At 49.8% G+C, this 26,408-nt stretch overlaps 1 protein-coding gene across 6 annotated transcripts in view; it reads left to right on the forward strand.

Annotated features, from left to right (window-relative positions):
• sipa1 (signal-induced proliferation-associated 1) overlaps positions 1 to 26,408 on the forward strand; it is a 153,401-nt gene that overhangs the window by 90,013 nt on the left and 36,980 nt on the right. For all 6 annotated transcript variants that reach the window (XM_068021808.1, XM_068021812.1, XM_068021813.1 and 3 more), the window contains exons 2-8: positions 4,237 to 5,954; positions 12,461 to 12,591; positions 13,578 to 13,766; positions 16,621 to 16,795; positions 21,113 to 21,216; positions 23,037 to 23,194; positions 24,532 to 25,111. In XM_068021808.1, the coding sequence (XP_067877909.1) occupies positions 4,745 to 5,954; positions 12,461 to 12,591; positions 13,578 to 13,766; positions 16,621 to 16,795; positions 21,113 to 21,216; positions 23,037 to 23,194; positions 24,532 to 25,111 (2,547 nt within the window). In that variant the 5' untranslated portion in view covers positions 4,237 to 4,744. The remainder of the gene's footprint in view (positions 1 to 4,236; positions 5,955 to 12,460; positions 12,592 to 13,577; positions 13,767 to 16,620; positions 16,796 to 21,112; positions 21,217 to 23,036; positions 23,195 to 24,531; positions 25,112 to 26,408) is intronic.

Consider the following 26,408-nt stretch of genomic DNA (forward strand, 5'->3'; position numbering starts at 1 on the left):
GTCTCATCCTAAAGACTCAACTTCCAACAGTGTAGAATTCCCTCAGTCACTGTGCGTTTTGGCCTGGATTTTGTCAGACCCCCAACTTTCTGACTTAGATGAGAGACAGTATTATCCACTGAGCCACAGCTGACAACCTCGAGAAGGTTTGCCCCACCTCTTTTTAAAAATATTGCCTCACACTCTGTTTAAAAAAAAGAAAAGGCTAGCACTTCCCTTTTCCACTGAAAAATAATGAGGGAAATGTGAACGGGATCCCTCTGATCTCACAGAGAGAATTGCTGTGAGTGTAGGTATTAGTTCCTGCTAGAGAGTTTAAAGCTAGGCCCATCTGCCTGTGTCAGAGAACGAGGGACAGCAAAGGTATAATGCCTAAGTTGCAGTCATTGTGAGCACGGATAAGCTCCCATGAGAGGGACTGGAAAATCAATCCTTAGCCATTAGGCCTTTGATAGATAATGGTGAGGGGGTAGGGAGAAGAGTGGGGTTGGGGGTAGTGGGGGGAGGGGGATTTGCTGAGGAACGGCTAACAACTAGGCCGCAAAACCCTGGAGTCCAGCTTCCCCTTCCCTGTCCCTGGTCTCGCACTCACAGGAACCTGTGGGCTTTCAACCACTTCTGCATATCTGGCTAGAATCAGAACTGGCAAGCTGCTCATAAAAACATACAGCTCAGAAGGAAGCCATTCGGCCCATTGTGGCCGTGCCAGCTCGTTGTGAGAGCTGTCCAATTAATCACACTCTTCCCCCTTCCTCTTTCCCCATATAGCCCTGCAAACTTTTCCTTTTCAAGTATTTATCCAACTGCCTTTTGAAAAGTTACTATTGAACCTGCTTCCACAGCCCTTTTAGGCAGCGATGCTACATCATCGTAACTCACTAGGTAAAAATATTCTCCTCATATCTCTGGTTCTTTTGCCAATTATCTTAAATCTGTATCCCTCTGGTTAGCGACCTTCCTGCCACTGGAAACAGTTTCTCCCTGTTTACTCTGTCAAAACCCGGCATGATTTTGAACACCTCTGTTAAATTTTCCCCTAAATCACTTCTGTTTTAAAGAGAACAACCCAGCGTCTCCAGCCTCTTCACGTAGCTGAAGTCCCTCATCCTTGGTACCATTCTGGTAAATCTCCCAAGGCCTGACAGCCTTCCTAAAGCATCCTGCCCAGAATTGAGAACATAACACTCCAGCTGAATTGACAGGGTGCACAAAGTTGGTCAATTTTTGTCTTTATCCGGTACCTATTAAACCAGTTAGCGGCTTGCTTTCGCTGTTGATGTCATGACGGCTTAACCAACTTGGCAAACCCCTTTGATAGCTCATTATACCCACCAACCCCGGCCAGGAAGCTGCCAAGTTCCGTTACCTATCTCAGATAACTGTGGGTGAGTGAGGAGGGGACAGGGTGAGTCCACAATGCCGGCACCACCGTCGAATAGCTCGTCATCTCCGGGCATGAATGATGTACCCACTTGTGTTGCAGGAACATGCGCAACTGGAGTCCGCCTCTTTTAGGAGAAAATTCAACGATAAGTGAGCTTTGAAAATCTTAAGTGAGGCGTAAGCATAACTCATGGCCCTGTGTCCTGTGTGAATCTCACTCGCACACCCTCTGTGAGAACTGGCCAAGGCCTGCAGACGGTCAAACAGCCAGGGAGAGTGGTGGTGAGAGGAGGGATGTAGCTCGCCGATGAGCTTCCTCAGGCTGGCCTAAAAAAGGAATGGTAAAGGCCTTTTCTGTCCTGAAGTGATCTTTCTTGGTGTACCCTCCTGCTTTTGCTTTTCCCCTTGTGTTAAGACAGTTTGATGCAAGCATGGCATGGTCCTAAAGCCGACTGTGTAATAGCAGCCCTTTTGGACGAGGTGGTCTGATGCTGGGGGAGGGGGGGGGAAAGCGGTGCAGTTCAGCAAGCTGATGGATCCGTCAAGAGCTCTGAACTGATTAAATATTGAGTGCCCAGGGACCCGGGGTTACTGGAAAACTCTGCTTAATTAATGCTAATTAATGTTTCTAATCACAGCGCCGTTCTGTTCAATTAATTATTTAACTCTTCAAGTGGTGCCATCTGGCGCAGAGTGAAGAGCAGAGGGCTCTGCCTGCTGCACACAGTATGGAGAGGACAAGGGCACCTTAAGAGCCTCACTTCTGTGCACTCTGTGTTTACTGCTCCGTTCAGTCGGTGTGCAGTGACCTGATTGATCAGTCTATTGCAAAAATTCATGTTGCGACTCTTCAGATTCAGATATACCATAGATCTGAGCCCTTCACTTCTATTTTCCTCCTTTTTTTTTCTTTTCTGTTTACCTCTGTAAGGGCCCCCTTTCCTGTTGTCATGCCTCCTTTCATTTCTTCCCTCCCTGGTCCAGGACCTCCAATTCTGTCCTCTTCAATATCCCTGATTTTCATCATTGCTCCATTGGCGGCCGTACCTTCAGCTGCCTGGGGCCCTAAGCTCTGGAATTCCCTCCCTAAAACCTCTCTACCTCTCACTCCTCCTTTAAATTGCTCCTTAAAACCGACCTCTTTGACCAAGCCTCTGGTCACCTATCCTGACATCTCCTTATGTGGCTCAGTGTCAAAAATTGTTTGACTCTGCTCCTGTGAAGCACCTTGGGACGTTCTGTGAATGCGGATCGTCGTTGCTGTATATTAGTTTCCCTCGGGTTTATATCCCCAAAGTTCTGTTTGACCTGCTTCAAAATGGCCACCAAAGCCTATCCTTGCTCCCGAGGCCTAGGCTGCCTTCTGTTTCTGTTGCCTCTGTCTTCCAAAGGTGCTGACTCTTGTTTCAGGGGCTGTAGGGTGTGGGTGGGAAGGGGGGGATGTTGATTCACACTGTGGGGCATGGAAGTGGGAACATGGGGAGGGTAAACCAGCAAGGTGGGGCAGGGGTAGCGGGGGAGGTGGGGGGGATGGTGGGGAGTGCTGAGTAAATCCAGCAGTCTATTCCACTAGTAACACCACTTCACCTTCGACAGGTGGAGGTGCCTCTCCCTGTGTGTTCGGCCTGGCCCAGCTGCTGTTGTGACCCTTGCACTGTTGACCATCCATATGTAGAGGGTCCCTTGTGACCAGTAAGTGCAAAATGAGGATATGATAGGCCATTGCAGTCGCACAGGCCTGTCAATTATTCAAAGGCCTTCGGGAACATTTTTGCTCCAAGCTTGTTCACAAAAGCTCCCAGTGCTGTTTCCATCTATTGCTTAGCTTTAAAATTTTGTTTTGCAATTAAACGAGAAGGCAATGGTGGGTTTTGTTCTGATCAAAAATGTTTCCCTTGCCCGCCCAACATCTATTTAAAAAACATTGGGACTTGAACCGCGCACAGCAAATCTCAATCGCCAGCCCCAACCCCAGGCCCCCAGATCTCCGACCCATCCAGCTGCTTCACTGACGGAAGGAGCCAGTTACAGCAGCCACACTGGCTCACCCAAACCCACACCCTCCCAACATCCATTCCATCATCTCAGCCAGTCTGCAGCTTCGGGGAATGAGTCCGCTCTCCAGCGCTCTCCTTTCCCATCCTGACTGACACCACGATGGGTCAGTCTCATCGCTGGGACTCCCAACAAAACACTAAAGATTCGAATTCAAGACAGCCAAACATTGGAGATGTTGCCTTAAAACAGTAAGGGGCGCACTTATGGGGTTGGATTGTGGCAAATATTCTGTATCAAACCCCGTCCTGTACCTGTCCTGGGAGTGTTTGATGGGGACAGTGTAGAGGGAGCTTTACTCTGTATCTAACCCCCGTACTGTACCTGTCCTGGGAGTGTTTGATGGGGACAGTGTAGAGGGAGCTTTACTCTGTATCTAACCCCCGTACTGTACCTGTCCTGGGAGTGTTTGATGGGGACAGTGTAGAGGGAGCTTTACTCTGTATCTAACCCCCGTACTGTACCTGTCCTGGGAGTGTTTGATGGGGACAGTGTAGAGGGAGATTTACTCTGTATCTAACCCCCGTGCTGTACCTGTCCTGGGGAGTGTTTGATGGGGACAGTGTAGAGGGAGCTTTACTCTCTATCTAACCCCCATTTTTTTTTTTTTGTTTTTTTGTTTTTTTTTAACCCCGTGTTGTACCTGTCCTGGGAGTGTTTGATGGGGACAGTGTAGAGGGAGATTTACTCTGTATCTAACCCCCGTGCTGTACCTGTCCTGGGGGGTGTTTGATGGGGACAGTGTAGAGGGAGCTTTACTCTGTATCTAAGCCTTGCCTTTTTCTCGTTTTCCCCCAGGTTGCCTGTGTTGACCTTTGGCCATGTGAAGATTGCCACCCAACGGCCAGCACTGAAGGAAGCCAGCAGGAGTTTTGAAACCCAAGGATGAAGATGCCTGAAGTTGGACTGTAGCTGGAACATCTTGAGATCTTTGGACTCCCTTTACCCCTTGAACCATCGACCTACGCATTCACCGCCTGTTCCGCATCGCTTCCCCACCCCTCCCCCAACTCCATGATGGCCCCAGGTGCCTTGGAACTTTTGTGCCACCTGGGATGAAGGGAGCGACCGTTCCCGAGGATGAGAGTGGCCTATGTTGAGTCCTCAGACTGAGTGTTGGTGCAAGGGGATGAGATGTTCTTCGCCATTCCCCACCCAATCAAGGCTTGCGCCTGGCAATCTCTGCCGCTCTCAGGCCAGTGACACCCACTTCCAACACGTGGGTGCTTTTGCCCCATAAGCGGGGGTGGGGGGGGGTGGTGGAGGCCACAAGGAAGGGAGAATCCCATTTGAGGGGGCACAGAACATGCAGTCGGACGATTTTTTCTTCAGAAAGTTCAAAAGGAACAACTCCCGGCCTTCGCTTTCAGCAGTGAACTTTGAACCCAAGGCCACCAGGCCAGTCCCAGAGCTTGCGGGGACGACAGTGCGGGCCAGGATCTCAGAATGGCCACCCCGGCGCGAGTCGCTGGAGGATGGGGCGACAAGGAGCCATGGCTGTGAGGAGAAGGGGGCCTCTTGGCCAACGGACGAGGCCATGGTTGTCAAAAGCAACACGAAGGAGGAGGAGGAGCAGGAGCAGGACTGCGTGGCCCCGCAGGTGGCAGCCAAGATGACGGCGCAGGGTCGCAACCCTGTCATACAGCGCAGTAACAGCGAGGTGACCATCACGGACAGTGGCTGTGGCCAGGGGTCAGTCCAGCGGGCCATTCATCCGGGCACTGGGGTGGCCCTGCACCGAGAGTATGGCAGCACCTCCTCTATCGAGCGGCAGCAGTCACGGGGCGGGGTGGGGGAGGGTGAGGCTGGGCGGCCAGGGTCAGAGGTCACCAGCGCTGCTCGGTTCCAAGACCCCTACCTGTTGCTGGGGCTGTCCGAAAGAACGGAAGAGAAAGTGGCCAAGGTAGGGCCCAAGCCCCCATCTGAGCCGCCCGCTGAGGCCTCGGTCTTCCGCAAACTCAAGACGCAGAGAAGTGACCCCGAGAGCCCGAAGTCACCGCCCCCAGCGGCAGCACTGGCACTGAGCCAGGATGACCCTTGCCATCCCTGGACCAGTGCCAAGAACCTGGTCCATTACGACGTCCAGAGCATCCTCTTTGACCTGCGCCAGGCGGTCTCCAACCGTGACAGTGCAGGGAGGCGCAAGAACATCATCACCGGCGCCTCAGCCGCCTCCCAGCTCCCGGCGCAACCAACCTCCCCCAGCAATGGCTGCAACGCCGATGAGCTCCACCACCCGCCAGCTGGAGGGGGTGCACCACAGGTGGTGGGAGGTGGCAGCGGGGGAGACCAAGGCGACGGCAAGGACAACCAGCTGGTCCTCAGCTGCCCGCATTTCCGCAACGAAGTGGGGGGTGAGGTGGAGCCGTGGAATGCCAGCCAATGCCCCAATGCTGCTGTGTCTGTGCTGGAGGAGCCCCGGGAGAGCCATTTGGCCCGGCAAGGGACAGCCACTTACTTCATCGAGCATGCAGACCTGGGTGCCAACTATTACCGGAAGTATTTCAGCGGCAAAGGTAATGGTTTGAGCAGGACAACTTCACTCTGTCTAGGAGTGTTTGATGGAGACAGCATAGAGGGAGCATTACTCTGTATCTAACCCCTTTTTTTTAAAATTAATACATTTTAAACAAATAACTTTATTACAAATAGTTAAATAAACAAAAAACTCAAATTAAAATGCCATTCTCAGCGTCGACGATGCACTCCAGTCCCTGCGGTGCTCACCGGTCGCAGAAGGCCTCAAGCGTACCGGCGGACACCGCATGCTCCTTCTCCAGGGACACCCGGGCGTGAACCTAACCTCGGAAGAGGGGCAGGCAATCGGGGAGGACGGACCCCCCCCGACCCCCGACGGCCCGCACCCTGGACCTGTGAATTGCCACCTTGGCCAGGCCCAGGAGCAGTCCGACGAGGAGATCCTCCTCCCGGCCCACGCCCCTCCTCACCTGGTGCCCAAAGATCAGGAGCATGGGACTGAAGTGCAGCCAGAACTTGAGCAGCCCCTTCAAATACTCAAATAGGGGCTGCAACCTCGCACACTCCATATATACATGGAACACGGACCTGTCCAAGCCGCAGAATGTACAGGCGGCCTGGGAGTCCGTGAACCTACTTAAAAGTCTATTGCATGGGACTGCCCTGTGCAACATCCTCCACCCCAGGTCCCCGATGTAAAGGGGGAAGACTCCCGCGTGGAGAGACCTCCATCGGGGTTTCCCCTCGCCGCCAGATGGCAACACGGACCGCCAGGGCGTGTCCGGCCGGCTGACAAGGGCGAGGAAGTGAAGTGTGCAGGAGCAGCCCGTACAGGAAACTCCTCCACACCAAGTGGAATGGCACAGAGGGCATTTCCAAGAGGCGGCTCAGGTTGTGCGGGACCGGCTCCCAAGGTGGGTTTTAGGGTCTGGATCTGATGAGCAGTTCTGACCGAGCTGGAGTCAGCTCAGCCAGGAGCACTTCGCACTCCCGAGCCCCCTCGTCACCTGCAGTGAGGGGTGTCCCATGGGCTTTGGCTACTCCTCCGCCCGTCGGTCGGTCCCCAGAGCCAGCCGCCTGGGGAGCGCCCTGACTGAAGGCAACGATGTTCCAGACTCTGAATAGATCCTGGTAAAAGACAGGCAACTCCCTCAGTGAGGCGCGGCTAACGGACTCCACCGGGAGCTGCGTGTCGTCTTGAAGGCAGTGCCCCCGGCGGAAGAAATATGCCGCCAGCGCACACCATCTGGGAGGATGCTCGACATATAGGTATCTCTGCAGGGTCCGAAGGTGGAGAGATGCACACCAGCGACTGGCCACCTTCCTAAATCGGGAGACTCAGGACTGCAGCAGAGACCCAGTGTTTCCTCTTGCCCCAGAAGAAATCGATGCGCTTCTTCTGGATTTTGGTGGTGAATACAGGGGGCGGGGCCAAAGTGACCAACCGGTACCACAACATGGAGGCCACCAGTTGGTTTATGACCAGCGCTCGGCCCCTGTAGGAAAGCACTCGGAGCAGTCCTATCCAGCACCCCAGCCAAGTGGTGACTTTCGCCTCCAACTCCTGCCAGTTTGCCGGCCAGGCTTCCTCAGCGGGGCTAAGATGGACTCCCAGATAGAGGAGTAGCGTAGTGCTCCATGCCAAAGGTGTCATCTCCTCCGGCAGGGAGTCCATCCGCCACTGACCAACCAGGAGTCCAGAACATTTCTCCCAATGGATCCTTGTGGAGGATGCGGCAGTAAAGGTCTGCTGGCAGTCACGCATCCTCCACAGGTCAGCGGGATCTGTGACCGTGAGGAGCACATCATCGGTGTCAGCCGAGAGGACGACCCGCATGTCCGGCCTGAGCAGAGCCAATCCCGTCAACCTCCTGCGAAGCAGGCACAGGAATGGCTCCACGCAGATGGTATACAATTGGCCGGACATGGGGCATCCTTGACGCACTCCTCTCCCTAAGTAAAGGGGCGCCGTCAAGGACCCGTTAACTTTGCCTGAGTCCAAATATGTGCAGAGTCCCGAAAAGGTATTCATGATCCACCCTGTCGAGCACCTTCTCCTGATCGAGGGAGAGATGGTGGAGGGTACCGGTCAGCTCCGCCAACGTGAGCAGAGCATCTAATCTTTCGGTGCCCTCCAGGCTGACCTCCGACAGGTCCTCCCACAAAACGCATCCTCGCTGACGGATCCGGAGAGAACAACATGCTGTAATAGGTACGGACCAGGAGGCACATTCCCTCCGGATCCGTGATGGAGGATCCGTCGTTGGCCAGCAGCTCGATGAGCTGCTTACAGATCCTCCGCCATTTTTCCAGTGAGTAGAAGAAGGGTGAGGCGCAGTCCAAATCTTCCAGTTCTGGATCCGTGACCTCACGTATGCGCCTCGGGATCCTATGAACTGCAGGTCCCTCAGTGCGCCCTTCTTCTCTTCGTACGCCTGCCACAGGGCCAGGTCCGGGACGTCATGACTGCGGCGGGACTCCCAAGTCGAGCACCTCCCTCTTCAGGCACCTGATCTCGGCTTCCCGCCTCTTGGTCGACCCCTTCATGTACTCCTGAGAGAAGACACAGATGTGAGTCTTGCCCACATCCCACCATAGCCTCAAGGAGGGGAAGCTCCCCTGCTTCCTTCTCCAGTTGGCCCAGAATCAACGGAACGAGTCCCGGAATCGCTCGTCCTCCAGCAGCCGGTTGTCAAAGTGCCAGTACGTGGACCCCGCCCGCGTGCGGAGCGGAGTGAACTCCGCCCACACCAGGTGGTGATCCAAGGAAGGCACCAGCTGCATGGAGGCCGCCGACACGCTGGAGACTTGCGCCTGCGAAATGTAGAGGCGGTCGATTCGCGACCCTCCTCCTCCAGACCTCCACGTGAAGGCGCTGGAGTCGGGATGGAGATTCCGACAGACGTCCACCAAGTCGAGGGAGCTGATCAGTCCCCTCAACTTCTCCACCAACGCTTGGCCGTGCTGGGGACTGGAGCGATCCCTCACCTTGAGGGTAGAGTTAAAACCCCCACCCGAGGACGATGCACTCGCTGCTATCAATAGAGCTCAAGAGAGTGGACACTTCTTCAAAGAAGCGCCCTTGCAACGCACGGGGTCTGGGCACGTACACGTTCACAAAGTGGAGCGGCACGTTACCCAGGCGAACGGCGAGGTGGAGCAAGCGGCCTGGCATAAGCTCCTTGACCCACAAGATCTCCGGCTGAAAAGTCAGGGCCAACAATGTAGCCACCACGCCACATGGCTGTTCTCCCAAAGACTGAGCGGGACTGGGGTGATCCCCAACCTTACCTCTCCCAGATGGTGCGGATGGGAGAGGAGGAGCTCACTGGGTATGAAGGGCAGGACGTTTGATAGCACGATCCGCTGCGCAGAGGGTCCACTGGCAGGAAGGTCCCCCTCCTCCAAGTGAGTCCCTTACTCAGGGGCAGGGACATCGCCCACTCAGTCTTCAGGAAGAACACCGCCTTCCCGTACATCTTCGAGGCTGCAACAATGGCCGAGGGGCCGACAACCTTAGCCATTGCCTTTACGCAGGCCTCAATGGACATGTTGGATTGGGCATAGCTCTTCACCCCATGGCTATTAATCTTATTAATTTAAAAGGTGAAGGGACCACATGGGCAGCCACAGAGGCTGCAGCTGCATAAGTAGTAGAGGGCCCTGCCACCGGTGATGAAGGGTTTGCCATGGGTCCAAGAGCTAAACCCACCCCGAATTGCAGGATTGCAAATCGAACAGAATGAAACGTTCACAGGAGATACTGGGGGAAAAAAAAACAACAGGTTAAGGGAGAGGCTGAGGGTATCGAGGAAAGGGAAAGACAGGCTGTAAGGGATGACTTGCTTTCAGGAGGTGGTGCACACAGCACACTTAAAACAGTCTTTGCCAGCACTCTTGGTTGGGGGAGGTATCTTCACCTGAGTCAGCTGAAGCTGCCCAGGCACTAGCCATCCCCTTCTGTCTCTTCAGCCGGGCAGCTTCAGCTGACCCAGGGTGGGCAATTGGGGTGCGGAGGGAGCTTCCCTATGTGCTTATTACAGCAGCACAGATCCCTACAGAATTGGCAGCCCCACCCCTTTTGTTCCAGCCACTTGTTCCTCCCTCAACAGTCCAAAGCAAAGAAAACTTCTGGTGTTCAGCACCCACCTCCAAACAAAGCCTTGTTTCATAAATGTCTCTTTCTTCACTGTAAAGGTGATAGTTGTAACTGCTCTCTCCACCTCTGCAACCTCCAACTGCTACCAGCACTGTCAGCTGAGGCTCGTTGTTGCAATCAGCACTCAGCATCTCCAATCAAGCAACAGTCAACCCACTTCTTTCTAACCCATGCTGTACCTGACCTGGGAGTGTTTGATGGGACAGCGTAATGGGAGCTTTACCCTGTCCTCGAAGTACAGGGCACTGATTCTGAATGAATGTGATCAATGGGTATTCAGTTTCCTGTACTTTGATAAAATAAAATCAGAAATCAAATAGCCCAGAACAAGGGAGTCTGAAGGGAAGTTTTTGATTGATCCAATTTATGCTGAAAGTGGAGTATGTGTGGTCTCGACAGTGGAGAGTTAATCGAGACGGTGAGCACCCTGGCCAATTTAAGAGGGAGCTGGACAGACATATAGCTGAGAAAGGGGTCTTTGGGTCTATTTCATCAGGACCTGAAACGTTAACTCTGTTTTTCTGTCCACAGATGCTGCCTGACCTGCTGAGTATTTCTGACACTTTCTGTTTCTATTACTGTGGTGGATGTTTGGATCCACTTCCTTTGAGGGTTAGCTGGGGGTATCTGATTGCTCAATGGTTGGGATCATCCTCTGTGTCAGGGACAGTACCTAAACTCCCATACAGAAGTTCTGCTAAATTTGTATTGAATCTTGGTTAGACCATACTTGAAGATGTAGAAGCACTCTGGAAGATGCAGAAAAGATTGACTAGAACGATATCAGAACTGATACAGCCGTCAGGAGAGATTGAACAAGATGGGTCTCTTTTCTCTGGAAAAGAGAAGGCTATGGGGGTGACCTGATCGAGGTCTTTAAAATGATGAAGGGGGTTCGATAGATTCAACATAGAGAAGATGTTTCCACTTGTGGGGGAGTCTAGAAGTCGGGGGCCATCAATATAAGACAGTCACTAATAAATCTAATCAGGAATTCAGGAGAAACTTCTTTATCCAGAGAGTGGGGAGAATGTGGAACTCGCTACCACAGGGAGTGGTTGAGGTGAATAGTATTGATACATTTAAGGGGAAGCTGGATAAACACATGAAGGAGAAAGGAATAGGAAGATATGCTGATAGGGTGAGATGAAGATTGGTAGGAGGACTCTCTAGTTGAGCATAACCGGTTAGGCCAAATATCCTGTTTCTGTGCCGTAAATTCTCTGTAACTATGTAAACACCGGGTGTCAGCATCACAGCTGAGTCCGCTGCTATACTCCTCCCCACACAAGCTCTCTCCAACAGGAGTAATGAATAGCAATGAGGAGTACAAGACTTGACCCATTTCCCCCTTTCCCCACACAAACGATTGGCTGACACCTACCACAGATGTGGCTTGACATTGCACTGGGGGAATGGGGGCCCCTTCATTCTTTGAGCCACTGAGGGGAAGGGTTTCAGAGGAAAGTGAGCCCACTGTCTCGGAGAGAGCACCCGAGGAAGATGGCGATCAAAACCACATAGGGATCTCCATAGAGTTGGGATTGGAGGGGATTCTTGGTTCAGTTTTGCTTGTTTTTATCTTTCCTGTGCTTACTCTCGTTGCAGGAGCCGCATTTTGTTTTTGCTTTCAGCTGTATGCACCTTGGAAACCTGCGTCATTTTCTTCCCCCGTGTGGTTACTTGTCTCTGAATGTTTCCTGTCAGTGTTGCAAGCAGATCTCTCTCATACAACACTCTGCTGACGTCTTTGATTCGTGGGTAAAATCATGTGAACCGGCAGAGGATGTTGTGGTCAGTCTGAGATGACTGTCTAGCAACCAAGGGCCCCTGCTCTGGAGTTGGCCATCTTGAGTGCGAAAAGGGCATGGATGATTGCCAGTGAAAGAGTTGTTGGTGATTTGTTCCCCGCAGTCCCTCTCCGATATTCAGTTGTGCGCTTGCCTCTGTGCAGCTGATGTCTTGCATCTTGGGCAGCCATCTTTTGACATGGACAAGTCTGGCTTTCGGGAAGGGAGAATGTTGAAGGTTGAAAACTGGGCAGGGAAAAGTCACATTTCAAAGGTGCAAATTTTTTTTTGTTGTAAGAAATGCTGTGCTCGTGGAATATGGCCCTCAATCCTTAAAATAGCCTCCAGTCTCCACTCCACAAATGCCTCTAGGTGTGCCAGTAGAGACTGGGGACCATTTTGTGGATTGGTGACCCTTTCCGGCAATCTTGTAGTATTGTCTTTCCTAATATATATGCTGCATCAGTGCACCCTTTCTAGTCTCACTGAGTTGCTAGAATAGAGGCTAGAGTCTTTCTGTGGGGTTCAATATTCGTGGCCTCACTCATCACCCATCACCAACCAAATCAGTGACATTTTACCTTGGTGTCTACAGAGCATCAGAACTTCTTTGGAACACATGAGAGCCTTGGGCCAGTGGCAGTCAGCCTGAGGCGGGAAGACAAAGACAAAGATGCAGGGAGCAGCTCGCAGTACAACTATAGGATCATTGTCAGAACCACAGAGGTACGCAAACTCACCCATTGGTGAATGGAGTTGGGGAACTTCAGTGTTGTTTGAGGGATCGACTGGAGGGGGAGCATAGAGTCAGTCTGACATCATGTATCAAATTCGTGGTATCTCTGTAACCTCCTCCTGCCCTACAACCCACTGAAATCTCTCCTCCAATTCTGGCCTTTTGCGCATCCCTGATTTTCATCGCTCCACCATTTGGCACAGTCGATGATTCTGGTGCAAATTGTGCCCAAAATTGTATCTGTTTTGAAAGTGCTTCTTCTTTCCTGCTCAGGTTTCCACTCAAACTCATTTGTATATTGCTGAACTTACAATCTACCATTTACCAGCACAATTGGGCAGCCTTTTTGAAACTCACTTGTTTTAAAAAAAATGTTGCAGTTTAAAAAAAAAAAAAAATTCTTTGATGTATTTAAGAGTAGTAACTTGCTAAAATTTGGTAAATACAGCTGAAAATGGGTTTATCACAAAAAACAAGCATTTTAAATCACAATGTCAATCCACCGCCTGTGGGTAACCTGATTTTAAATGACTGAAAATTGCTTTTGAAAAATATACAATGTTGTTTTCTAGTTAGATTGAGGCATAGTAGTCAGTTTCTTAGTAATTATTTTTTTAAAATGTTTGTTCAAAATCTTTCAAAATATGCCTAATGGTGTCCTAGCATCCAAGAGATCCAGCTTAATTTTTGGAGCCTCCTCGGAAGCAATGAGTGCAATTATTCGAAACTTGCCACAGTGATTCATTTATCTTGAAAGCATGGCCAGTTTTGGGGATCGGGCCTGCATCTAGTGCAAAAATGTTAAACTAGTGCAAAAGATTGCAGAGATTCCAGTTGCACTCAAACTTCCGCAATCAGTTATGCTGATATCAGGGGAACTGCGCTGAATAAAACCAGCACAATCGAATGGAAACTCCAGGCCATAACATATAGAGTGCAAAAGGCAAGATGTAAAACGCATGCTTTGTGCCCACAGCTCCGGACTCTCCGCGCGTCAATCCTGGAGGAATCGTTTCCCTCGTCGGTCCGTCACGGCACGCAGCGGGGGATCCCACCGAAGAAACTTCTGGAATACGTGGTTCCAGGGCTGAACGTCCAATGCCTCCGCTTGGCATCCAACTCGCCCAAAGTTCCGGAAATGCTGCTGAAACTGGACGAGCAAGGGGTAGGCCTCGGAGATTCCTCTCCCGTTCCATTCAGTCGGCGTTCGCCCGCACAGAGCTCCCCAATAGGTGGGGTCACTCTGGGGTCAGCAAGCCGCCCACCCCTTTAAAAGAGACACTCTCACCTTCTGCACCCCTTACGATGTCAGCTCCTGTACATGTACAGTTCATAAAAGGGAACGATTCACTCCCATCTGGTACTGTGCAGTCTGTGCAAGATGTGCCTGCTTCTTGGCAGGCAGTCATTGGATAGTCCAGGAGGCACCAAAGTAATTGTACAACCACCACAACTCAAACCAGCTACCACAGGGGTTGGGCGGTGTGGACACGATGGGCCGAATGGCCTCCTCCTGCACTGTAATGATTCTGTGAACCTGCCACCTTCCTAATCGTCTGCCTCAGCAACTGACTGGCTAAACTCATTGAGCTATCTGCCAAACAGCTCTTTGGCAATGTGGGCACAAATCTGGCAAGCATCCCATGGGCTGATACATCCCCATGTTAGCCCACGTGCTGTGTATCATGAGGGTCAAGTGTCACAAGGTGATAGATGAAGAAAGCATCATCAATAATTGAAACAACGTGGATGGAAACAAAAACTTAATTCATTATTAATGTAATATTTAAACAGGAAGGCCTGGCTCAGCAGGTGAATGCAGCCCATGGTCGCACTGCTGAATCATGTAGGCAGGGGAGGGAAAATAAACCAGAAGTGACTGTATTTGACTGCGACTATGTGCATGTCTGTGTGCATAACTGACTGTGTATTTGTGTGTGAGAGTGAGTGTGAATCACCCAAAAAAGCAGTCAAAAAATCATCAGCACCCTCCCCCTCAAAAATATCATAGCTTATGCTCTCCCACTCTTCCTCTGTATACCTCTCTCTCTTTCCCTCTTTCTCTTTCCCTGTCTCTCAGTCTCTGTCTCTCTCCCTCTGTCTGTCTTTATCTCTCTGTCTCTCTCCAACTCTTTCTGTTCCTGTCTCCCCCTCCGTATGTCTCTCTCCCCCTCCGTGTGTCTCTCTCCCCTTCTGTGTGTGTGTCTCCCTCTGTGTGTGTGTCTCTCTCTTCCCATCTGTGTGTGTCTCTCCCTCTGTGTGTGTGTGTGTGTGTCCCTCTCTCCCTGTGTGTTTGCGTGTCTCTCTCTCTCTCCCTCTATGTGTGTCTCTCTCCTCATCTGTGTGTGTCTCTCCCTCTATGTGTGTATGTGTGTGTCTCTCTCTCTCCCTCCATGTGTGTGTCTCTCTCCCCCCATGTGTGTGTCTCTCTCCCCCTCTGTGTGACTTTCTTCCCTCTGCGTGTCTCTCTCTCCCTATCTCCGCACCCTCCCCGCAACCCCCCCCCCCCCCCCCACTTCTCCCTCTCTGTCGGTCTCCCCACTCTGGTCTATTCAGTAAGAATTAGAGGCTGACACCTTGGCAAACTCTGTCTGTTAAATTATTGGGTTGGAAAGTGAAGGAAAATGAATAATGAAGACTTTTAACAAGTCATCTGATTCAAACCAGTGACTGACTTTATGAAGTGTCTAATTAATTATTCAGAGCAAGGAGACAACATGATCATGGTTTTAGAGAGTCATGAGTCTGGGCTTTTACAGGTTCCACTCAGAAATGAGGCATTCTATTAAGAAAAAACTGTTTTCTATTCCTCCCACCACTTTCTGAAGGCACTACTGTTCACTGGGGTACGGGTTCCACACACACTGACTCTCACTGGGGTACAGGTTCCACACACACTGACTCTCACTGGGGTATGGGTTCCACACACACTGACTCTCACTGGGGTACAGGTTCCACACACACTGACTCTCACTGGGGTATGGGTTCCACACACACTGACTCTCACTGGGGTCCAGGTTCCACAGACACTGACTGTCCCCTGGGTATGGATTACATGGGTACTGAGTGTCCTCCAGTACCTCATCCTGTGAGCCCAGACAGGGTGTGTCAGCAGGATATGCTACCCTGGAAGATACCACTGCCAATCTCGATCCTGTTCTCAACCAGTATGTAATGATATAGCACTGAAGGAGGCTATTCAGCCCATTCTGCTCATACTGGCTCTTTGAAAGAGCAGTCTAACATGTGATCACAGCACTGAGTGAGGGATGGAAGTGGGCAGCAAGTGTTTTATTTTTAGCTCAGCCTGTCCGAGTGGGATCACCAATTGTGGGGGCTAGGAGTGGTTTTGTGACAACCCGAGATCCTGACTGCCAGCATTGACTTCAATTCAATTCCATCCGCTCTCTCTGTGAAAGGGGCCTGAGGGTGAGACACTCTCTTTAAAAGGAATCCTGAAGGTGAATATCTCTTTACAGGAGTCCTGACAGTGAGTGTTTCTTTAAAATTGGGGCGGCAATGGTATAGTGGTAATGTCACTGGAATAGTATTCCAGAACCAGGCTAATGCTTTGGGGACGTGGGTTTGAATCCCACCACAGCAGATGGTGATATTTGGATTCAATTAATAAATCTGGCATTTTTTTTAAAAAGCTAGTCTAACAGTGACCATGAAATCATTGTCAATTGGTGTAAAAACCCATTTGGCTCACTAATGTCCTTTAGGGAAGGAAATCTGCCATTCTTACCCGGTCTGGCCTACATGTGACTCTGGACCCACAGCAATGTGGTTGACTCTTAACTGCCCTCTGAAACGGCCGAACAAGCCTCTCATTTCAAGGCAATTAGGGATGGCCAAGAAATGCTGGCATAGCCAGTGACGCCCACGTCTCACAAATGAATAAAAAAAAAGGAATCCTGAGGCTGGGAGACTCCCTTTATTCGGGGCACTGCTGGGAGAATCCCTTTATGTGAAGTCTGCCTTGTGTAATGCGTGTCTCATGTTTCTTTACCTCACAGCTAACCTTCCAGCGGAAAGTGGGGATCATGTACTGCAAAGCGGGACAGAGCACAGAGGAGGAGATGTACAACAACGAAACTGCTGGTCCTGCTTTCGAAGAGTTCTTCGACCTCCTGGGTCAGAGGGTCAAACTGAAGGGCTTTGAGAAATATCGAGCCCAGCTGGATATCAAGAGTAGGTCAAGTGTGATGAATGGAGTGGGGTGGTGGGGGAGAGTGCTTTGGAGTAGACCTCTTAATATGGAACTATAGGGGTGGGGGATGGGAGAGGTCATGATCCAGAGCTGGTGAGTTGAAATCCCATCCTTTCAGATGGCGTGTTCCAAATCTTAATATTAAGTAGCAAGGGATAGTAACACTGAAGTGTTCTGAATTTTTCAGTAAATTAACATCTGAGGTGTATAACTAATAACAGTTAAGTAAAAACATTTACATTAACTCCCAATGAGATAAAGTGTCATCAGCACAAGGGAAGTAGCTGATTGGTGAGTAGCTGGTGCGTTTTTATTTATTGAATTCCTACATTTATTTCTGTTAAATCAGTTTGTAGTCTAATAAATAGAGGCAAGACAGGGCACCTCAGTCCCGTGCAGTACACATATTGTTCCACATGGGAACATCAAGACGCTTCTCATGTCCTGGACAACCACTTGTGCAGGAAGTGTTGTCAGCTGGAGCAGCTCAAACTCCGGGATTTGGCATCACTGCGGTGCATCTGCAAGGCTGAGAGTTTCGTGGATAGCACATTTATGGATGTGGTCACCCCACAGCTTAAGTGTATGCAGGCAGAGAGAATGAGTGGCCGCCATGCATCAGGAGGACCAGGCAGGTAGTGCAGGAGTCCCGGGATGCAACTCGGTCTTCAATTGGTATTCAGTTCTAAATACCGGTGAGACTGATGGTTCTTCTGGAGAGTGCAGTGACAGCCAAGTCCATGGCACCACGGTTGTCTCAGCTGTACAGGGTGGCAGGAGGAAGATTGGAAAAACAATAATAATTGTTTTACTAGGCTTTTCTGTGGCCACAGACATGAATCCAGGATGGCATGTTGCCTCCCTAGTGCCAGGGTCAAGGATGTCACTGAGTGCCTGCACAGCATTCTGAGGGGAAAGGATGAACAACCAGCGGTTATGGTCCTTATTGGTACTAACAATATAGGTAGAAAGAGGGATGAGGTCCTTCAGGCAGATTTTAGGGAGTTAGGGAAGAAGCTATCAAACAGGAGCTCAAAGATAGTATTCTCCAGATTACTCCCAGTGCCATGCGCTAGTGAGTTGAGAAATAGGAGGATAGAGCAGATGACTGTGTGGCTGGAGAGACGGTGCAGGAAGGAGGGCTTTAGATTGCTGGCACATTGGGACCGGTTCTGGGGGAGATGAGACCTGTCCATGCTGGATGGGTTGCACATGAACAGAGCCAGGACCGATGTCCTTGCGCGGTGGTTTGCTAGTGCTATTAGGGGAGGGTTTAAGCTAATGGCAGGAGGATGGGAACCAGGAGGTAACATTAGACGGGAAAAACAAGGTGCTCAAAGAATTGGGAGAGATAGATAGCACTAGAGTAAGAAATAGTGAGGTATTAGGTGGGGTCAGAGTGAGAGGGAATGCAATAAAGTCTAAACTAGGTTTACAGTGCATGTATGTGAACGCACAAAGTGTGGTAAATAAGGTTGGTGAGCTGCATGCACAGAAAGCCATGTGGGAATATGATGTCATGACAATAATGGGATATAAAAAAGGACAGGACTGACTACTAAATATTCCTGGATATGAGGTATTCAGGAAATATAAGAAGGAAAGTAAGGAGGAGAGGTGTCAATATTGATTAAGGATAATATTACAGTGCTGGAGAGAGAGGATGTCCTAGGTGGGTCAAGGATGGAATCTATTTGGTTAGAGCTAAGAAACAATAGCAGTACCATTACATTGTTGGGTGTATTCTATAGGCCACCAACTAGTGGGAAAGATATAGAGGAACAAATTCGCAAGGAAATTACAGAGAGGTGCAAAACTATAGTTATAATGAGGATCTTTAATTATTCTAATATAGACTAAGACAGAAATAGTGTAAAGGGCAGAGTGGGAGGGAAGAGTTTCTGAAATGTGTTCAGGAGAATTTTCTAGCTCTAGTTTCTGGCCCAATTAGGAAGGAGGCATTGCTAGATTTGGTTCTGGGGAATGAGGTGGATCAAGTATCAGTATCAGTAGGAGAAAATTTAGGGGACAGTGATCATAGTATCATGATGAAACCGAGAAGTGTGTTATATGACAGAGTCAAGCTGATAATACAAGTGAGAACCAAGCTGAATAGAGAAATCCCAGAGCGGAAGTGAAAAAAGAAATGAGAAGCAAAGAGAGAATATGAGAGAGACTGGAAGCTAACATGAAAAGGAATCCAAAAGTCTTCTATAGGCATATAAATAGTAAAAGGGTGGTTAAAAAGAGGAGTGGGGCTGATTTGGGACTAACAAGGGGATTTATGCATGGAGGCAGAGGACAGGCTGAGATACTAAATGAGTACTTTGCATCTATCTTTACCAAGGAAGAAAATACTGTCAAAGTTATAGTGAAAGAGGAGGTAGTTGAGATATTGAATGGGCTAATAATTGATCAAGAGGACGTATTAGAGAGGTTGGCTGTCCTTGAAGTTGATAAGTCCCCAGGATCGGATCAGATGCATCCGAGGATATTGAGGGGAGTCAGGGTGGAAATTGCAGAGGCACTGGCTATAATCTTCCAATCCTCCTTAGATTGAAGGGTGGTGCCAGAGGACGGGAGAATTGCAAATGTTACACCCTTGCTCATAAAAAAGGTATAATGATGAGCCCAGCAACTACAGGCTAGTCAGTTCAGACTTGGTGGTGGGAAAGCTTTTAGAAACGATAATCTGAGATAAAATTAACAGTCACTTGGACAAATGTAGATTAATTAAGGAAAGTCAGCATGGATTTGTAAGGGCAAATTGTGTTTAACTAACTTGATTGAGTTTTTTGATGGGGTAACAGAGAGGGTTGATGAGAGTAATGTGGTTGATGTGGTGTACAAGGACTTCCAAAAGGCATTTGATAAAGTACCACACAACAGCAAAGTTAAAGCCCATGGAATAAAAGGGACAGTGGCTGCATGGATACGAAGTTGCTGAGTGAAAGGAAATAGAGAGCAGTGGTGAACGGATGTTTTTTGGACTGCAGGAAGGTACATAGTGGGGTTCTCCAGGGGTCGGTATTCGGACCACTGCTTTTCTTGATCTATATTAATGCCCCGTATTTGGGTGTACAGGGCAAAATTTCAAAATTTGCTGATGACACAAAACTTGAAGTATTGTGAACTGTGAGGAGGATATCAATAAACTTCAAGAGGGCATAGACAGGCTGGTGATATGGACAGATGAAATTTAATGCAAGCAAGTGTGAAATGATACATTTTGGTAGGAAGAACAAGGACAGGCAATATAAAATAAAATATACAATTCTAATCAGGGTGCAGGAGCAGAGAAACCTGGGGGATATGTGCACAAATTGTTGAAGGTGTCAGGGTCCATGGAGAAAGTGGTTAATAAGGCATACGGGGTCCTGGGCTTTATAAATAGAGGCATAGAGTACAAAAGAAAGGAAGTTATAGTGAACCTTGATAAAAACATTATTTTGGCCTCAACTGGAATATTGTGTCCAATTCTGGGAACCACACTTTAGGAAGCAGGTGAAGGTATTAGAGTGGAAAAGATGTATGAGAATGGTTCTAGAGATAAGGGACTTCAGTTACGTGGATAGATTGGAGAAGCTGGGGCTGTTCTCTTAGAGATGAGAAGTTTGAAAGGAGATTTGATAGAGGTGTTCAAAATCATGGACAGAACAGATAGGGAGAAACTGTTCCCATTGGTGGAATGGTCAAGAATCAGAGGACACAGATTTAAAGTGAATGGCAAAAAAGCCAAGGGCGTCATGAGGAAAAACTTTTTTACGCAGCCAGTGGTTAGGATCTGGAATGTACTGCCTGAGTGGAGGCAGGTTCAATCGTGACTTTCAAAAGAGAATGGGATAATTATCCGAAAAGAATACCGGGGGAACATTCCAGATTCTCTTCAGTGGCTGTGGGATCTTTCATGTCCACCTGAGAGGGAAGATGCTGTCTTGGTTTTGATGTATCAATCAAAAGACAGCACCTTCGACAGTGCAGCACTCCCACAGTACTGAACTGAAAGTGTTGTCCTGGGTAATGTGCTCAAGCCTCTAAGTGGAACTGGAACTCGTGACCTGCTGACGTTTGAGCCGTGGGTGCTACCTATTGAGCCACAGCTGACAGTAGGTGAGGGTAGGATTGGGCTCAGCTGTGATGCCCCCCTCTACCCCCATGGCAATACTCACCTAGCTGATGTTACCAGCCTCTGTGGAACTGTGTACCCCAGGAAGAGGGGAGGAACACTGCCTTCGGGAGGAGGGGTAGAATAAGAGCAGAATAGACTGAGGGGCTAAAAACTTCCCCTTCTCTTGCAGCGGACTCCACAGGCACATATTCGCTCTACACCACGTACCAGGAGTATGAGATCATGTTCCACGTGTCAACTATGCTTCCCTACACTGCCAACAACAGCCAACAGGTGGGTACCTAATTATTCTGGACCACCTTCCTACTAATTCTACAGGTTCTATAGGTCACTGCTTTCAGTGGTCAGATTAAATGGCTTCAGTTCCTGTTTTGCTATTGAGCATACAGGGTACAAGGTGACAATTCACCCACGTCTGGCACCGCACAACTCCTGTGTACCTCAGGGCTGATGGCTGAGGATTAGACCACGCTCTCCTTCTCCTCTATCCAACGTCAGCACTGAACACTCCCAGAGCAGGTACAGTATAGATTAGAAAGAGAGTAAAGCTCCCTCTACAGTGTCCCCATCAAACACTCCCCAGGACAGGTACAGCACGGGGTTAGATACAGAGTAAAGCTCCCTCTACACTGTCCCCATCAAACACTCCCCAGGACAGGTACAGCACGGGGTTAGATACAGAGTAAAGCTCCCTCTACACTGTCCCCATCAAACACTCCCAGGACAGGTACAGCACAGGGTTAGATACAGAGTAAAGCTCCCTCTACACTGTCCCCATCAAACACTCCCAGGACAGGTATAGAATAGAAAAATAAAGAAAAAAAAACGGGGTTAGATACAGAGTGAAGTTCCCGCTACACTGTCCCCATCAAATACTCCCAGGACAGGTACAGAATAAAAAAAAATAAAAAAAAGCAGGGTTAGATACAGAGTAAAGCTCCCTCTACACTGTCCCCATCAAACACTCCCAGGAGAGGTACAGCACGGGGTTAGATACAGAGTAAAGCTCCCTCTACACTGTTCCCCCATCAAACACTCCCAGGACAGGTACAGCATGGGGTTAGATACAGAGTAAAGCTCCCTCCACACTGTCCCCCATCAAACACTCCCGGGAGAGGTACAGCACGGGGTTAGATACAGAGTAAAGCTCCCTCTACACTGTCCCCATCAAACACTCCCAGGACGGGTATAGAATAAGAAAATAAAGGGAAAAAAACGGGGTTAGATACAGAGTGAAGTTCCCTCTACACTGTCATCATCAAATACTCCCAGGAGAGGTACAGAATAAAAAAAAATTAAAAAAAGCAGGGTTAGATACAGAGTAAAGCTCCCTCTACACTGTCCCCCATCAAACACTCCCAGGACAGGTACAGCATGGGGTTAGATACAGAGTAAAGCTCCCTCTACACTGTCCCCATCAAAAAAAAAACGAGGTTAGATACAGAGTAAAGCTCCCTCTGCACTGTCCCATCAAACACTCCCAGGACAGGTACAGCACGGGGTTAGATACAGAGTAAAGCTCCCTCTGCACTGTCCCATCAAACACTCCCAGGACAGGTACAGCACGGGGGTTAGATACAGAGTAAAGCTCCCTCTACACTGTCCCCATCAAACACTCCCAGGACAGGTACAGCACGGGGTTAGATACAGAGTAAAGCTCCCTCTACACTGTCCCCATCAAACACTCCCAGGACAGGTACAGCAGGGGGGTTAGATACAGAGTAAAGCTCCCTCTACACTGTCCCCATCAAACACTCCCAGGACAGGTACAGCACGGGGGTTAGATACAGAGTAAAGCTCCCTCTACACTGTCCCCATCAAACACTCCCACGACAGGTACAGCACGGGGGTTAGATACAGAGTAAAGTTCACAGCACCAGCAGATCTTAATAATATGAGTTCACCGGTTGTGGAAAGAAAATCCCAAGTGCTCAGATCTTAACATCTAGTCTGTGATATGTTAAGGAATCAGGGCTGGAGGTCGTGCTGTTGAGAGTGAGCCATGACCTGTTCAGGTATGCAGCTTTTGAGCATGTGTAAACTTTCACTCTTCTGTACCTGTTCATACTTTTATACTTATTTTGTGATCCTAGCTTCTAAGAAAGCGTCATATTGGCAACGATATCGTCACAATCGTCTTCCAGGAGCCCGGAGCCGGCCCGTTCACACCAAAAACCATCCGATCCCACTTTCAGCATGTCTTCCTTGTCGTGCAAGTCCACAATCCCTGCACTCAGAAGGTCTCCTACAGGTACGTGGGTATAGGTCTAAAGGTATGTAGGTACAGATCTCCTACAGGTACAGGTCTACTACAGGTACCTAGGTACAGGTCTCCTACAAATATCTTCAGAAACAAATAATTAGAATGTTACTGACGGAGGACTTCCGGAACTTGCTTTCATCTTCATCCCTGATCTGTGCGTTCTTTTCAATCTAGTGTAGCACTCCTGCATTCTGAGTCAGTAGATTGTTGGTTCAAGTTCCACTCCAGAGGCTCGAGTCCATAATTTAGGCTGACACTCCTAGTGCCAGTACTGAGGGAGTGCTGCACTGCCAGAGGGTCAGTACTGAGGGAGTGCTGCACTGCCAGAGGGGCAGTACTGAGGGAGCACCGCACTGCCAGAGTGGCAGTACTGAGGGAGTGTTGCACTGCTGGACGGTCAGTACTGAGGGAGCGCTGCACTGCCGGAGGGGCAGTACTGAGGGAGTGCCGCACTGCCGGAGGGTCAGTACTGAGGGAGTGCTGCACTGCCAGAGGGTCAGTACTGAGGGAGCGCTGCATTGCCGGAGGGGCAGTACTGAGGGAGTGCCGCACTGCCGGAGGGGCAGTACTGAGGGAGTGCCGCACTGCCAGAGGGGCAGTACTGAGGGAGCACTGCACCTCCAGAGGGGCAGTACTGAGGGAGCACCGCACTGCCAGAGGGGCAGTACTGAGGGAGTGTTGCACTGCTGGACGGTCAGTACTGAGGGAGTGCTGCACTGCCAGAGGGTCAGTACTGAGGGAGTGCTGCACTGCCAGAGGGGCAGTACTGAGGGAGCACCACACTGCCAGAGTGGCAGTACTGAGGGAGTGTTGCACTGCTGGACGGTCAGTACTGAGGGAGCGCTGCACTGCCGGAGGGGCAGTACTGAGGGAGTGCCGCACTGCCGGAGGGGCAGTACTGAGGGAGTGCCGCACTGCCAGAGGGGCAGTACTGAGGGAGCGCTGCACTGCCAGAGGGGCAGTACTGAGGGAGCACTGCACCGCCAGAGGGGCAGTACTGAAGGAGTACTGCACTGACGGAGGGGCAGTACTGCAGGTGCCGTCCTTTGGATGAGACATTAAATCTAAGCTCCCATCTGCCCTCTCAAGTGGATGTGAAGATCCCACGGTCACCATTTCAACGAAGTGCCGGGCAGTCCTAGGCCAATATATATCCCTCAACCAACAGACCATTACCACATTATTATTTGTGGGATCTTGCTAAGTGCCATGTTTCCCACATAACAAACGTAACTAACTTTAAAAGTACTTCATTAGTGAAGGGTTTGGGATGTCCTGAGGTTGTGGAAGATGCAATATAAATACACATTCTTTCTTCTTTCCAGTGTTGCGGTCACTCGATCGAAGGACGTTCCTGAATTTGGGCCCTTTTTCCAGAAGGGAATGGCCTTCTCTAAATCAGCCAACTTTCGGGAATTCTTGCTCGCCAAAGTGATCAATGCCGAGAACGCGGCGGAGAAGTCGGAGAAGTTCCATGCCATGGCCACCAGGACACGGCAGGAGTACCTGAAGGACTTAGCGGACAACTATGTCACCACTGCCACTCTAGACTCGTCTTCATCCAAGTTGGCAGCTATCATCTCCCTGCCCAAGAAGAAGGAGAAGCTGAAGGGAAACCGGGCCCCCGAGTTGCACAGTGCTGGCGCCCTGGTCTGGAACGTCACTGCCTGCCTTGCACACGCCCCCGAGGAAGCCGAGTGTATTCTGGGAATCTCCAATGAGTTTGTTGTGCTACTTGACCAGAGGTTGCGGGTGGTCGTGTTGAATTGCTCCTGCAGGGACGTGATTGGTTGGACCTTGTCTCCGGGGACCATTATAATTTATTATGAGCGAGGCGAGTTCATGGTGGTTAAGACTTTGGACAGCCAGCCAGATGACATCACCGAGATTGTCCACCGGCTGGAGGTAAGTGTGGGAAGAGACCGTGAGATGTGCACCACCACCACAGTTACCACCAGTGTGCTGCCTAAAACATAAAATGGGTCTCATTCCTGCGCCATGAGACTAGAAACCCCTTGTATTTCTTCTGCCTCATCCAACCCAACCCAACATAACAGAATACACCAATCAACCTATCCCATCCAACCAATTTACACAACACAACACAACCCACCCACCAATCAATCAATAACCAACCCTTACCAACTCAAAGCAACCTACTTATCAAGCAACCAACCCAAACCAACTAACCAACCTACCCTCCTGAACCAACCCAACCAATTAACTAAACAACAAACCCATTTTCCTGCTCACTGACACTTCCACACCCACTGGTATTCTTTTATCTATGTTAGCTGATGTCATGTAATAGTTGCTTGGAATATGTCAACCATACGTCTCTTGTGCAAAGATGAAAAGTCATGACCTTCCACTCTGCCAGAAATTCCAGCAGCAACTGGGAAGAGGCTGGATTGGGACAAGTGTCAAGCCGTTTTCCTTTCAATGACTTGAGCTGATGACTGGGGAAAAATAAATGATTTCCAGTCAGGGTAACAGATTGCAAGTTCCAATTGGCATGCTGGGCAGCTAATTACTAGATCTTGGAGGCAAAATGCCAGGTCTCATAGCCAAATGGCACATATGGTAGCTGAGTGCCAGGTCAGTCAGTCATAACCAAGTGGATTTCGTGTGCTAGCCCCTCAAAATCAAGTCAAAACTGCTTGAGACAATTTGACGTGGGGTTTCCTGCAGGAGGTGGCAAGGGGCATAAGTCAAAATACACAAAACCAATACCTCAGGTCAAAACAAAATCAGATCAAGGTCGTCTGTCTATGACACTTTGGTTGGAACCCTCACATTGACAGTTCAGGGAAAAGGACCTACTGGTGCTAAGTTTCCAGTCACTTAGTTCTGTTTGGATAATCTGTAGCGTCCAGCACTCTTTCTTGCCAGTACTAATATTGTAATGTATGTATTGTCTTGTGCTTTGTTTGTCAGCCATGAAATCCCTGGAAGTATTATTAATTAGGTTCCTTTAATGGCCTGGGCGGAAAGTCTATTGCCTGGTGTGATACTGAGCCACACACACCAGGTAGGACCAAGCTTCAGTTCTTGGTCCACACTGAGGTCGCTGATGTCCACTGAGGCTGCAGTAGGGGCTAGAACTGGCCTCAGCGCCACTGACATGAGGTGGGTTTGGAAGATAAGTTGGGGCTCCTGCTCTTGGTCACTCTCCAGTGCTCCCTTACTGAAAGGGGCCCCG

This window comes from Heterodontus francisci, chromosome 44 (genome assembly GCF_036365525.1).
Source record: "Heterodontus francisci isolate sHetFra1 chromosome 44, sHetFra1.hap1, whole genome shotgun sequence".
Taxonomy (NCBI): domain Eukaryota; kingdom Metazoa; phylum Chordata; class Chondrichthyes; order Heterodontiformes; family Heterodontidae; genus Heterodontus; species Heterodontus francisci.